The following is a 15,848-nucleotide window of genomic DNA, read 5'->3' as shown; positions in this document are numbered from 1 at the left end:
ATGGTCATGTTTCTTTACAGGTGTCCTTGGTCATGTTTCCTACAGGTGTCCATGGTCATGTTTCTTTACAGGTGTCCATGGTCATGTTTCCTACAGGTGTCCATGGTCATGTTTCCTACAGGTGTCCATGGTCATGTTTCCTACAGGTGTCCATGGTCTTGTTTCCTACAGGTGTCCATGGTAATGTTTCCTACAGGTGTCCATGGTCATGTTTCCTACCGGTGTCCATGGTCATGTTTCTTTACAGGTGATGGTCATGTTTCCTACAGGTGTCCATGGTCATGTTTCCTACAGGTGTCCATGGTCATGTTTCTTTACAGGTGTCCATGGTCATGTTTCCTACAGGTGTCCATGGTCATGTTTCCTACAGGTGTCCATGGTCATGTTTCCTACAGGTGTCCATGGTCATGTTTCCTACAGGTGTCCATGGTCATGTTTCCTACAGGTGTCCATGGTCATGTTTCCTACAGGTGTCCATGGTCATGTTTCCTACAGGTGTCCATAATCACATTTCCTAGAGGAGTCCATGGTCACGTTTCTTTACAGGTGTCCATGGTCATGTTTCCTACAGGTGTCCATGGTCATGTTTCTTTACAGGTGTCCATGGTCATGTTTCCTACAGGTGGCCATGGTCATGTTTCCTACAGGTGTCCATGGTCATGTTTCCTACAGTGTCCATGGTCATGTTTCCTACAGGTGTCCATGGTCATGTTTCCTACAGGTGTCCATGGTCATGTTTCCTACAGGTGTCCATGGTCATGTTTCCTACAGGTGATGGTCATGTTTCTTTACAGGTGTCCATGGTCATGTTTCCTACAGGTGTCCATGGTCATGTTTCCTACAGGTGATGGTCATGTTTCTTTACAGGTGTCCATGGTCATGTTTCCTACAGGTGTCTATAATCACATTTCCTAGAGGAGTCCATGGTCACGTTTCGTTACAGGTGTCCATGGTCATGTTTCCTACAGGTGTCCATGGTCATGTTTCCTACAGGTGTCCATGGTCATGTTTCCTACAGGTGATGGTCATGTTTCCTACAGGTGTCCATAATCACATTTCCTACAGGTGTCCATGGTCACATTTCCTACAGGTGTCCATGGTCATGTTTCCTACAGGTGTCCATGGTCATGTTTCTTTACAGGTGTCCATAATCGCATTTCCTAGAGGAGTCCATGGTCATGTTTCCTACAGGTGTCCATGGTCATGTTTCTTTACAGGTGTCCATAATCGCATTTCCTAGAGGAGTCCATGGTCATGTTTCTTTACAGGTGTCCATGGTCATGTTTCCTAGAGGAGTCCATGGTCACGTTTCTTTACAGGTGTCCATGGTCACGTTTCTTTACAGGTGTCCATGGTCATGTTTCCTACAGGTGTCCATGGTCATGTTTCTTTACAGGTGTCCATGGTCATGTTTCCTACAGGTGGCCATGGTCATGTTTCCTACAGGTGTCCATGGTCATGTTTCCTACAGTGTCCATGGTCATGTTTCCTACAGGTGTCCATGGTCATGTTTCCTACAGGTGTCCATGGTCATGTTTCCTACAGGTGTCCATGGTCATGTTTCCTACAGGTGATGGTCATGTTTCTTTACAGGTGTCCATGGTCATGTTTCCTACAGGTGTCCATGGTCATGTTTCCTACAGGTGATGGTCATGTTTCTTTACAGGTGTCCATGGTCATGTTTCCTACAGGTGTCTATAATCACATTTCCTAGAGGAGTCCATGGTCACGTTTCATTACAGGTGTCCATGGTCATGTTTCCTACAGGTGTCCATGGTCATGTTTCCTACAGGTGTCCATGGTCATGTTTCCTACAGGTGTCCATAATCACATTTCCTACAGGTGTCCATGGTCACATTTCCTACAGGTGTCCATGGTCATGTTTCTTTACAGGTGTCCATAATCGCATTTCCTAGAGGAGTCCATGGTCATGTTTCTTTACAGGTGTCCATGGTCATGTTTCCTAGAGGAGTCCATGGTCACGTTTCTTTACAGGTGTCCATGGCCATGTTTTCACTACTTCAACTGACACTTGACTTTGTTTTCTAGCATATTAGAAAGGAGTTTTACTGTTTTCCACTTTACTATCATAACTTCGTACTCCATTAACTTTCGAAAGGTGAAGGACAGTTTACCTGAATCCACTAAAAGTTGCCTTTCGTTCAACCATGACACTCTTTGTTCCACAGTTCATTTGGACAAGTTTTTTTAAACATAGATCACAGACATTCTACTTTTAACATACCTTAATGATCACATTCTGATTACTTACATTGTGTAACATTATATTTCATGCAAAATGTACATCAACAACCATTCTCCTTTTGCTTTCCTCGTGCTGTTGAATCATGCAAAACACCACTTATAAACCACCACGCCCGTCCCCACCACCATCTGTACCACCACACTCACCTCGTGAGAAAGTGCTTTTCAAATAATCTACATTATATATAAGCCAGTGTGTGTTTATTATATGCGGCAGGAATCTCATCAGGTGGCTGCAGTTGAACAGCAGGAGTTAATGAGATATGTGAGGAGTGGGTTAGCAATTGAAGATGTGTATGTGTGTGTGAGCAATAGGAGGTATAAAGTTTATGAGTGTGTGGGTCTTCTGCATTATTCATGCAGCCCACGGCCAGCGTCTGTATTTCAAATGACTTTTATCATGCCGTGTGTTTGTTTGTATGATAGAGGGATAAAGGAGATAAAGGAGGTGAAGCTATCCACATAATTCACACAATGGTTAATTATAATATTGAGCTGGAATAACATTAGATGAATGTATTTTTGTCCTTGTCAACAACATGGAGCATAATTTACCCACAATGCAACTTCGCTGCCGTCATTTCAGTGGACAAGCAGAGTTAAGAAGCCGGATACAGAGGTCTGGTAAGCAAACAATTGCATTATAGTATAGGATACATCGTGTTTTGGTAATTGTGGGGTCTAGGCTTTCTGAATATCAAACTTTAATTTGCCATATTTAGACAATAAATACATTTTTGAAGCTTGGAAAGACTGAGTGACAACTTTAGCAATCACCGCCGCCTCTCACTAAAAAACGTGAAGGATATCATTGGAAAGCTTAGAATTTCCTCTTTCCAATGGTGTTTACAACTCAAATGTATTTAGGGGTCAGAGTGACTAAAAGCATGTCACATAGACATAACCAGTCAAACCTCCAAAAGGTTTTATTTAACTTTCCCCTTTAGCTCACTAACTTGAAAAGAATGAAATATATAAATCAGATTATCTTCTGCTCGAAGTTGTCATTCAATGTTTCCAATTTCTATGCTGGCATTTCCATTTCTTAAAACATATTTGGCAACCCATCAAAGTTCAGAGGAGTTGGTCTCTTGGAAGGCGTTCAGCCATGGAGGATTAACGGATCCAAGGAGAGTAGTGAAAATAAGGGAGGGTAGTGACTGAGAGAGGTACACAGGACCCCTGTGTACAAGTACCCTGCTGAGTGTGTGTGTGTGTGTGTGTGTGTGTGCGTGCGTGCGTGCGTGCATGCGTGCGTGTGTGTGTGACGGTGTATGTGTGTGAGAAGCCAAGCGGAACCTAGCTCAGACTCTGAATATGGATGAGGAGGCTTCAGTCCCACATCAGCCAAACGCTCCTGCTTCTGCAACTTCATTACATTTGGGACACAAACAAACAGATGCACACACACACACACACACACACACACACACACACACACACACACACACACACACACACACACACACACACACACACACACACACACACACACACACACACACACACACACACACACACACACACACACACACACACACACACACACACAGTCCTGAGCTTGTGTGTGAGTCCAAAATAACTTTAAATTGAATGTTTTCCCTGGTGGTCTTGATAGCACCACCACTTTCGCTTGGCACACAGGTGCGTTTGGCAGCATGCACGCTTGGATGTGAAAACGGCATTACTGACTGCAACCCTGAAGAAATGTGCTGTCAGCTGTAACTGATGCGTCATCGCTTCAAGACGATGTCTTTACACTCAGATTTGGGGATGAAAGAATTAGTCCAAAAAAAGTATCAAAGTAGACAAAAGCACTGCAATAGTTCACATCCACCTTTTACTTCAGTTCACGGTTATAGTGCAAAAGATAAATAGCTGGTAATTCCTCACATTTGCCAATAGGCCAGAAAAAAAGATCCAATAGGATTTTAAAGCATAGGAAGAAGTTATGGTTATTTTTTAAAGGGACCCTATTGTGCTAATTTGTTGTATTAGAGCACTAGCCAATAGAAGCGCGAGTATTACATAGTGATGTCATTATGTAATGGAAGTAAACAAAAGACGTTTCAGAGGGAGTGTGTGGGAGAGAAACTCAGGGGTTCTAGCCTTTGGAGACCATTTACATGCACGAAAAACCTATATAAACACAATACAGGGAAGGGGAAACCCCCAAAGCATAATAGGGCCCTGAAAAGTAAGCTAGGATATGTGTAATGACATAAAATGAAACGGAGTGTAAAATAAGTAGCCTACTGTAAAATAATAATACTAATATAAAAAAAGACTGTGTTGATCTAAGGATTCCATTTCACCAACACACTTTGATAATACATTTGACCTATTGTGAAGTCTGCTTTCATTTAAAACAAAATGTGATGAGAGTTTCTGTGTATTCTCTATTCTACAATAATAACAGAAAAATACACTTTCATGACTTAGCTTAAGAATGAGGGCACATGCAGAGAAGACAGATGGAAGAAGGGAAAAAATAACAAAGCCTTGGATATAAAAATGAAAGAAATATAAAATCGTCAGTGAAATGAAATATAACTGCTGATTAAAGTAAGTGGTGTTGTTGTCACAGGAATGAGCTTCACACGTTACTCTCTTCTGGAAATGGCTTCATCTTTTATGTGTGATGGGAACTTTGAAAAAAACCTTTATTTTAATATTTCACAATTGACAGTAGTGCATTTTATTAAATAGGCACAATAAAACAAGATGATACAGGTATAATTGAATTGAAAATGATCCAATTAAAAACTGGCAGGTTTGCTTTTGTCCTTTGTCACGCTGCTGAAAGACAAATGTACTTTTGAAATTATATAAATCAGTGTTTCATTCCTTAGCGCAACAATAGCTTCATTAATTTAATTATATTTTCCTTCACCACAGGCTGAATCCTTTACTTGTCAGAGCCCTTTAATTAACAAGCTCCGTCCTAATTAAGTTCTTAATTAGAGACGTATTAAGAGCAGGTGAAGTGGAAAGGTCAAGCAGTATATATGATATATCTTTTTTTAAACGACATACAGTACTCTGCACGAGAGATCAGGCACAGTTTATTTACAAAGAAAAGTTTCACACACTTTTTCCTTCTTCTGTGTGAGCAAGGAACTGCCCACAGAAATCGTCAAGGGACAGTTACTCCGACACATTTCTTTTTCAGTCTTCATCATTGTTTTGTTTTTGTCCACAAAAGTAGTAGGTTGGAGCAGCAGGGGGTCGTTGTTGTGTCTGTATTTATTATCTAACCGATGGTATTTCTGTTTAAAATAGAAAGATAGGATCATGCATTGATTTCATTTTCTCTGCTATCAATCATTCCCTTTCTTATTCCACTATTGAGTTTATATAAACTTTGGCATGCGTTTACAAAGTTTGTGAGCATGACTTTTTTACAGGTTTTTATGGTGTTGGTGCTTCATCCTGTTTGGCAAGCTATGTCACATCAAGAAACCGCATTAACCAAAGACACAAACAATTTGGAGGTAACTTAAAACATTAAACATCTTAACAAAAGATAAGCAGAACTCTTAAGCAGCTTGGCTAAATACTTGATTCTGATTGGTCAATTTGGACATTCCAGAGGTCTGTTATTTTTAGAAGACCGTTGCTAAGGATAGCAGACTGTTGATAAGAAGGCCCCTCTGATCAAGGGACTATGTGCAGTCATATCAATCCGCAAAAATAAGTCCGGTCAACAAACATTATTTTTCTCTGTCAGAAAACACCATGGAGGACTTAAGAAGCATAAATGTTTATATTTGTGGAGAGTAGGAAACGTTGGATTCATGATGGCTAAACTGTCCCCAGTAAAGAAAATAAGTAGAGCGCAAGAGAAGGAAAGTGGATACAAGACAGAGGGTGTTTCTCAATGTCAAGGAAGGATGCTCCAGAGCCACTATTTCAAGGATGCTACGTCATCGAGTCCCGCCGAAGGACTGTTCCAATGTCCAGGCTCCTTGGAATTCTACCGAGGCCGGCGTCCTTCGTAGCGAGAAATTTCGAGGCTGCACATGTGTAGACTCCGCGGTCTTAAAATCCCCACAATGCTTTGCGCACGGACCAATTTCCCAAATCTTTAGTGGAAATGGCGCTCCATTTAAGGCGGGGCCTCGCATATGACGCACACCTGCACACCTGTTAGCCTGTTCCACATTTCTTCGTTTTCCGAGGCTAGGAAGGATTCTTGCCTCGCTTCTGAAGGACCTGACTCGGAAGACATGTCCTACCAAGGAAGCGTCCTCGACATTGAGAAACACCCAGAGAGCTGGACGTCAGACAAATCTACAGAAGAAGACAGACAGGAAGTAAACACTAAAGGGAACAGCAGAAGAAGACATACAGGAACACAGTATTGGCTCTGGTGTTTAAAGACTGGTTAATGGAAGAGAAAATGAACAGACTTGGACAGTTACAGAAAACCTCGATCACTGCTGCCACCATTTTAACTTACTTTACGCAAACATTCTTTAAAATGCCAGGAAGGCGCCACAGCTTGTCACAAAGATTTTTCTGCCAGAGAGTTTGAACTGACAGTCCTCCAGTAACGGCCCGTCCACACTACAGCTTCGACAGCTTCAAAAACGGTTTCCAACGCGTCTGCCCATCCACTTTGAATGGGGTGACGTCACTTTTCGCCGAACTGCATTGTGGGAAGCAGAGCGGAGCTTTCCTGGCGTGTCAGGCTGCAAAAGTTGAGCAATGTTCAACTTTTGAAGCTTCTGAAGCTTTCGGTGGAAGCGTCAGCCAATCAAATCATATGCCAGTACAAGCTCTAGCCAATCAAACTGCTGCTTGTGTGTCAGGGGCGGGAGATTCATGTGATTGGTTGTTGGTCGAGCTTCAGACACGCCCGCCGGCAAGCTTTCTTTGAAGCTGTAGTGTGGACGGGCCGTAACTGTCCACTTCCATAACCATCAAACCACAAACACTCGGAACCGTATTTACTCTTTAGTTTAAAAAGTTGTATCACTTCACCTCACGCTCTGGAAGTTCAGTCTGAGTTTACCGGTGTGTGTGCGAGCGCAGATATAAACTGCAGACCGTGTCAACATTAGAGATAAGTATAGAGAGTGAGAAATGGAGGTGGGAAGGTGGATAAGAGTGGGTGTTTTTCTAAGTTAGAGGGAGAAATGGTTCAGAAGGAAATGAATAGCTGGAGCTGGAGCAAAAAGCCAGTTTCACGTGTGTGTGTGTGTGTGTGTGTGTGTGTGTGTGTGTGTGTGTGTGTGTGTGTGTGTGTGTGTGTGTGTGTGTGTGTGTGTGTGTGTGTGTGTGTGTGTGTGTGTGTGTGTGTGTGTGTGTGTGTGTGTGTGTGTGTGTGTGTGTGTGTGTGTGTGTGTGTGTGTGTGTGTGTGTTCTCTGTCATTGTGTTCAGCTCCTCTCCGCCAGCTTCCTCCAACTGACACTCCCAGTTATTCTTCACCACTAGTTAGACTGATGCATTTCTTCCTCCCTCCCTCCCTCCCACACACACACACACACACACACACACACACACACACACACACACACACACACACACACACACACACACACACACACACACACACACACACACACACACACACACACACACACACACACACACACACACACACACACACACACACACACACACACACACACACACACACACACACACACACACACTGCCCCGCGCTGCAGCCTCCACTACCAATTTAATCCACATGTCCAATTTAAATTATGTTTATTAGCGCTCTCTCAGTGGGAGTGAGGGGAAATGAGACATGTGTGCGTGTGTGTGCGTGTGCGTGTGTGTGTGTGTGTGTGTGTGTGTGTGTGTGCGTGTGTGAGAAAAATAAAGACCCTTTTGAACATTAAAGCATGGAGACACTAAATACCTGAAAATGAGCAAAAATATTTACTCTTTAAATATGTTGTATGTTGTATTCTCATAGGAAGTATGGGACTTCAGATGTTCATTGCCAACAACTACGCTAGCTTTTGGGTTTATTTCAATAAAATATCCTTCTTCAAGTGCTAGCAATGCACACACACACACACACACACACACACCTGTGACCAGCGTCTGTGGAGGCTGGAAGGCGGCACAGAGCACGTCGCTGCGATGATGAACGCCTCCCTTCCACTCTGACGGCTCAACGTAAGACTGAGAGAAGGAACGCAGACGGAAAACTGTGAACATCCTGCAGAGAGAAAGAAGGAGAAGGTAAGGTTCAGAGGTTTGTGTTTTCAATAGAAACCTCTTAAAGACTTTCTTTACTGTATATTTGTGGTGAACAACATGGACACCCAAACACTGTACATCCTATTTCTACCACAGCATAAAGAGCAAGATGGACCAGAAAGGAAGCATCACCTGTTGCCACACACACTTTAAAAAGCCTTCTAACACGGCTGAGTTGAATACTGAATTGTAATTGATCGATTTGGACATTCAGAAGTCTGCTTGAAGACCGTTGCTAAGGAAGTGCAGGTACATTAAATGAAAAAACATGTATCATTCTGAAGAATATGTGAAACAAGGATGCTGTGTGTTCAGCCTGTGTGAGATGGTGAGGGTCAGCAGAAGTCTTTGATACGACGCCACGAGACACACCGCGCAGCACGGATTAAACTGAGCTCCAGGTGTGTGAGAGAAACAGGAAATAATATGATTGATGAAAGTCATAACGGCTGTATTTTGTTGTCTGTCTCCCATGCTGCGACACCCCCTGTGTGTGTGTGTGTGTGTGTGTGTGTGTGTGTGTGTGTGTGTGTGTGTGTGTGTGTGTGTGTGTGTGTGTGTGTGTGTGTGTGTGTGTGTGTGTGTGTGTGTGTGTGTGTGTGTGTGTGTGTGTGTGTGTGTGTGTGTGTGTGTGTGTGTGTGTGTGTGTGTGTGTGTGTGTGTGTGTGTGTGTGTGTGTGTGTGTGTGTGTGTGTGTGTGTGTGTGTGTGTGTGTGTGTGTGTGTGTGGAGGAGGACAGAGAAAGAAGAGTCGTATAACTTGATGATGGCACACTGCTGAGATCAGCTCACTGGGTCCAGATGTCTTATGGCTTTGAGTCGTAGGCAGACGGAGCAGGAGAGGGCAAACATAAACACACACACACACACACACACACAAAAAGCCGACCCGGCGACTGACAAACAAGTAACTTTGCCAATAGTGTTTGCTCCTCTTTGCCCTTTCTTGACTTCAAAGGAATTTGTTGACTTTATTTTTTTCAGAAGTTTGGTGTGTTGTAAATAGGGGCGGTCTACGTTAAAGGTGGGGTAGGTAATTTTGGAGAAACCGGCTCGAGTGCGCTAGAATTTGAAAATACACAGCCGGAAAAAATCTGCCCCTTCCTTACAGAGCCCCTCCTCCATCACACACGAACGCGCACATGACCAATGAGGGCACGAGATAAGTTTGTGCCCCGATGGAAGGCTGACAGGCAGGTAGGCCGTCCAGTTACTTTAGCCGGGCCGGCTCAGATGATTGGTCGTGCTTTTTACCGCGCCACGGCTTCCACAGATGACATATTTGTATGGATTTTTGGTCAAAGCATTTCATATATTCATTGCTATCGGGATGTTAAGAGCATTCCATGGAATATAACAAAAAGTGTATCTCGAGCCGGTTTCTCAAACGTACATACCTTACCTTTAATGAATTAATGCTTGATATTCATATTTAAAACGTAACATTTGATTGAAAAAAATTGCGCAGATTAATTACATGACCAAGTTTGAACCAAATGTCCGCCTGTAATTCCAGCATGGATGTTTACCATGGATCCAATGACCGTGACAAGGCAAAGAGAGCAGAGGAATCAGCACAAGAGACATGTGTTACACTGACTGGAGACCGGTGGACATCAGGAAGAACCACTTTTGGTATCGACTGGTTCTTTAGGTGAAAATGGAGTCACCACTGTAGGAACAGATAGCGCTGCAGGAGAGATAATATGCACACATTGTACAGCGGGGAATAACAGTGTTTTTCCCGGAAAACTGTCAGACTTCATTCCAATAATTCAGAAATCATGTTAAAGTAAAAAACCCTCTGATGTCTCTTTCCAGTTTGTCATGTTTTCTTGTATTAGTAAGCTCGCAATACTAAAACGTAAAGGCATCAAAACGCACCACAGTACCTGTCCCAGCCCATCACCAGCACACTCCTCCTCAGCAGCAGCACCTGTGAGATGTCCACAGATCGACCCAGGCCGGCGTTCATTCTGTGGAGGCAGCGGCCGTTGAAGTCCCACACCTGCAACACACATAACAATCTATAAGCAACACATAGGCAAACAAATAGACCCAACTCTGCATGTCACTCCCTTTTGCAAAATTCACTTTATTATCTCGTCTGTAAAACCAAGAGGTAACAGGATCAGTATTTTCTTAAACAATGTCTAAGGGCTTTTATTTCAAGAAGAACATCTTTAAAATGTTGTTTGGATATAAATCCCCCAACCTACCTCACATCCATCAAACATGGCAGCTCAGGTAATATTTCACACCAATTTGTTCAATGTTGTGTCGTGGCATTTAACAAAGAAAGAAGCTGATTGGCCCGATGGGAACACCGTCGTTAAAAGGAACCGCCTGAACTGCAACGCCGCAGGTTCAGCGCTGATGAAAATTGGAGAGTCGATGCATGGAGTTGCTATTTGCCCAAAAGGCCTACCTGAGGCTGCTTCTCATGCACAGGATGCACAAGGCTGCATCCTCACGAGGGCTCACGGTCAGAGAGCTGATGTGGTTGATTATATTGATTACCATGTGTATAATTACTGCACTCATCTGTTGAGAACAATTACACTGAGCGTTGAGTCAGTGCTAATTCAGAGAGCACCACACGTTTGAAATTACGACCAAATTAGAAAATGAAAGGAAAAAAACGCAAGAAACGATTCTGCCAATAGAACACACACACACACACACACACACACACACACACACACACACACACACACACACACACACACACACACACACACACACACACACACACACACACACACACACACACACACACACACACACACACGTTGTAATTAGGACGACAGATGAGGCTTTTATTTTTTCTAAAATGCTAAAAATTATCATTAATATGCCTCTCTTGTGCAAAAGCGTAAAAAACATCCAAAAATGTTATCAATCAGTCAAACTCGCTACAGTGGCTAGCAGAGGCGGATTTAGGATTGTAGGAGATCCGGGGCTTAGCCCAGGAGTTGTTGGGCGGGGGTGCAGGGGTAAAGTGCTATTTTTTTTACAAGTGGGGGGTGGACCAAACATCCTTTAGGGGGGTCGTCACCTCCTCTAGGGGGGTCCGGGGGCATGCTCCCCTCGGGAAGAATTTTTTTTAAATATTGAAGTTAAAAGCATCAATCTGGTGCACTTTGAGAGCAACATTAACCCTACCTTAATAATACCTTAAAGGGGACATATCATGCTATATTTGAACAATATATTGTAGGGCCATACCTATATAAAGTATATAAATAGTTTTTCTTTCAAAATACCAAACAGATCCTGCATTTTAGCCATGCCTCATTTCGCTCTATTTGCTCTTTCCAGCGCTGTTTTTGCAGGGGGCTGATTCTGTGAGCTGCACCACGCCCCCCTGCAGGAGAGGGGAGCGTGCTTTTAGATCAGTTGCTGGGCTGCAGCGGGGAGAAAAGAGATCTCCGTCCTCTGTGTTTTATTCTTATATTATTATTATATAGAGTCGTTATTCATTTGTTTTAAAGCTCAATAAATAACAAAGAAGACCTTTGACCGGCACTTTTCTAATTTTGTCCGGAAGATTTAAACTTTAACGGACATGTTGACCGGCGAAATAAAAATCTAACTGAAACTCTGCCGCACGGTCCCCTCATTCCTTGGAAGAGCCGGAGAGGAGGGTGTTTGTCATCTGCTGGTGGACTACCGGAGAGAATTACAGCGAGGGAGGGATTGCATTGAATTACAGCAGCGGGAGCAAACGCTTGCCTCGGGGAGGGAGAAAAAGAGCCAGAGCAGAGTATAAAGTCTTCTTCGCTGCTTTTGTGGCAGACTACAGCGCCACTTACAGGCCTGGCATATGTACTACAGCGTCTCCAGCGCAATGGCCGGCCGTGGCCCAACCCCACATTCCCCTGATAGGTGGAGAATTGACCAATAAGCGGAGCACCACTTCTGTGACGTAGAAAATAATTCAAGATCAGTCTGTATCAGATCCGTTGCAGCCCCGTTTTTAGAGATTTGGGTATGGAGGAAAAGAGAGAGGGTTGTGTTTTCTGACACTTGGTGAGTTCCCTGGAACACAGAGGACTAGGGGTGTAACGGTTCACAGAAGTCACGGTTCGGTTCGTACCTCGGTTTGGGGGTCACGGTTCGGTACGGTTCAACAAAAAAAAGCAAAAAAAAGTCCCAAATGCATAATTCCAGGTTTGTTGTTATTTACTTTTGAACAGTAGTGCAAGTTTCAGTTTAAAAATAAGGAACTCTGACATTTTGAATAATTAACTGTATTAAACAGTTAAAAACAAACCACAAACAGTACCACACACACTCAGATGGCCATAGTATCTATAATGGCTGATGTCAAACAAAAAGGTTTCATCAAGCTGTAAAACTAAAAAGAATGTCTTGAAAATATTACATCATAAATAATAAGAAAGTGTTTCAAGAACGCAAAGTCGTTGAAAAAATATGCCAAAAGCTTCCGTTATTTATTTTGGTCTCTCGGCTCTCATGCCTATTGGCTTCTTAAAAACAGCGGGGATCAGCTGTTGAACTGCTGTTGTCTTTTGCCGGGCTCCGGTGATTGGAAAATCTGGGTGATGCCTTCTGATGTGATTTAGCATGTTTGGCGTGTGTTCCCATTAGCATACCGCACCGCTATCGAACAACGCCGACACACCGTCCTCTTCCGATCCACTGCGCATTGCTTATCGTTTTATAGATCTATTCTCATCCACCATCTTTGTTTGTGACGTAAAGAGTGTAAGAGTCACGTTTCTGAATCGGGCACTCTGAGTGGATGCAGTCACAGCCAATCGGATTCAGAGTGTTGCCTGTCAGTTCCGTTGCTATGGTTCCGTTGTTATGTGTACTGAAACGAGAGCCGGTATAATTCCATGCGCGAAAACAAAATAAAAATTGGAATACGTTATTTTAGTGTCTTAAAAGTAGACTGAGGTATGAAGGGTTAACGTTACATCTTAGGATAATTTGTAGTCATGTTCTGTATACATACTAACATATAAGGGTATTGACTTAGTGTGGTTTATCTTTTTGTCACTGCTTTTAATTTAAACTGAGCTGTTGTGTTCATCAGTAAAGTGGAACTTCTGTGTGAACTATTCATATCTTAAACTGCACTGTAACTTTTTATTCATGTATTTTTTCTTTTAATGTTTCTTTTATTATCTTTTACTGTTTTTAAATGCCTTTGTCTGAATGTCTTTCATTTTTGTAAAGCACCTTGAATTGCCTTGTGTTGAAAGGTGCTATATAAATAAACTTGCCTTGCCTTGGTTACTCCATGTTTACGAGCTATAAGATTAACGTTACAGTACATCACTCTTTTTCACTCCTTACTCAGTCAGCCAGAGTGCAGATATCACCATTAGATTCACAAACCTGAAACATCCATTTCTTCACTGCTGGTGATGACATTGTTGTCAGCTGCTGATACTGCTGCTGCTGCTGCTGCTGCTGCTGCAGCTTGTGGCGCCTGCTTCGATGAAAATAACTTTCTAATATCCATAACTTTATAGGCTATTAGCTTAAAACTCGTCAGGCACTAGGAAGGATCACTTCTTCTTCAGGGCAGGGAAGGCTACGCAGTACGCAGGCTAATGTCCTGCAGCGGCTGCCTCTCTGGTGGACTCCGGTACTGCACATTACTCCCGAGACATTTAAAAAATATATATATATTTTAATTTTTTTTCTTTTTTTTTTAAGTGAAACATCCGGGGCTTTTCAGAAAACATCCGGGGCTTGAGCCCAAGTAGCCACCCCCTAGCGCCGCCTCTGGTGGCTAGGCTAGCTGCAGCCACGTAAGGTGCGTCAGGTCAAGCTGTAATGCTAGCTATGGCTACAAAGGAAATTAAAGAGGCCCTATTATCCGTTCTGGGGTTTTCCTTTTCCTGTAATGTGTTATTTAGGTTTTTGTGCATGTAAATGGTCTGCTAAGGCTAAAATCCCTCCAGAGGGGGTTTCTCTCCCTATGTCCTCTTAAACAAAACATCTAACAAAATAACGTACAAGAGTAACAACCGCCACATGTTTGTTTGTTTATTTTTACAACCCTTTCAATACTTCTTAGATGATGGCAAAACGGATGTGCATTCACAGTTAGAGGACGTGAAGGATAACATAAGAAAGTCACAAAACAACAATTTCCATTGTCACCTTGTGTTTGCCCATCGACATTGGAGCATCATCAAAGCACGAAAAACTCACTTACCGTACTTTTCGGACTATAAAGCGCACCTGCATATAAGCTGCAGCAGCTAAATTGTCCGTCTGTCTTGCTCTCGTTCTGTCTCTCGGTTCCACTTTTACTTTGCCGCGCTACCTGTCTCACTCTTTTCCGGCCTCCAGCTTTTCCTGCTGGAGCCCGCCGCTTAAAGGTGGCGGGCGCGGACCGGTCATAGAGCCCATAGGGTTAAAGGTGGTTAATTTTACCTGTAAAATCCATAGATTTAGGAGGTTCCCTAGTGGCCGTTAGCTGTACACAAAAAATGGGGAAAAAAGTCGCGGTTTATAGTCCGAAAAGTACGGTACTACTGTTTGTTTGTTTTTTACGAATTTACATTTCAGAGTTTCAGTTTTTATATGACAACTGACCTGCGGCTATACGGTCTTAACTTGAGTGTGTGTGGGTGTACGTGTGTCCACCTACTTTGACCTCTCCATCAGCGCCCGCAGTAAACAGCCGGGTCTGCGTACCGTCCAGGGCCATCGTGGAGATCTCTGCGTCTCCATGGCAGCGGCGAAACTGCTTGACCTTTTGGCCCGTGTCGACGCGCCAGCAGATCACAGAGGAGGCCGAGTCGCTGCTGACGGCCTGCAGAGAGAGAGGGAGAGAGAGAGAGAGAGAGAGAGAGAGAGAGAGAGAGAGAGATCTCGATCGATAGAATAGAGCGAGAGAGTGAGAGATATAGAAGAGAGAGAGATCTAGAGAGAAGTGCTCTATCTCTACGCCTTGCTCCTATCCTATCGCTCTTCTTCTTCTCTCTTCTCGTCTCTCTCTCTCTTGTATTTCTCCTATATCTATTCTCTAGAGAAGGACGGACATCCATCATCAGAGAGAGTTTGATCCTCTCCACGCTGCCTGAGAGAGCCGGGCTCCACTGATGTTCTCTGTAAAGCAGAACAATTCATCACGCTTCGTTACACTCTTATGTTAGTGCTAAGCCACTGATGAAAGTATGCGACTAATGCTGCTGTCAAGTGGGAATAAAAGCAGGAGTGTCAAGAGTGAATGCCCTCTTTTAAAAATGTTATATTGAATGCAAGAGCTATTTCTTTTATTGGTGTACTGGCAGGGACACTGATATCAAGTGTGCCATGGAGTGGGGTAAAGGGAACATAACTTATCTAAAACATACAATAATACATAATAAGGG

The 15,848-nt window shown here is 43.2% G+C and overlaps 1 protein-coding gene across 1 annotated transcript in view; it reads right to left on the bottom strand.

Annotated features, from left to right (window-relative positions):
• The window catches only part of LOC117457056 (cilia- and flagella-associated protein 337-like), a 45,018-nt gene that overhangs the window by 7,797 nt on the left and 21,373 nt on the right, over positions 1–15,848 (bottom strand). Inside the window, exons 10-12 of the mRNA XM_034096925.1 lie at positions 15,122–15,286; positions 10,377–10,492; positions 8,314–8,444 (exon numbers count right to left, since the gene is read on the bottom strand). Coding sequence (XP_033952816.1) covers positions 8,314–8,444; positions 10,377–10,492; positions 15,122–15,286 — 412 coding nt within the window. The remainder of the gene's footprint in view (positions 1–8,313; positions 8,445–10,376; positions 10,493–15,121; positions 15,287–15,848) is intronic.

Source organism: Pseudochaenichthys georgianus, chromosome 13 (assembly GCF_902827115.2).
Source record: "Pseudochaenichthys georgianus chromosome 13, fPseGeo1.2, whole genome shotgun sequence".
In the NCBI taxonomy this organism is placed as follows: Eukaryota; Metazoa; Chordata; class Actinopteri; order Perciformes; family Channichthyidae; genus Pseudochaenichthys; species Pseudochaenichthys georgianus.
This window is presented reverse-complemented; position numbering and strand designations above follow the sequence as displayed.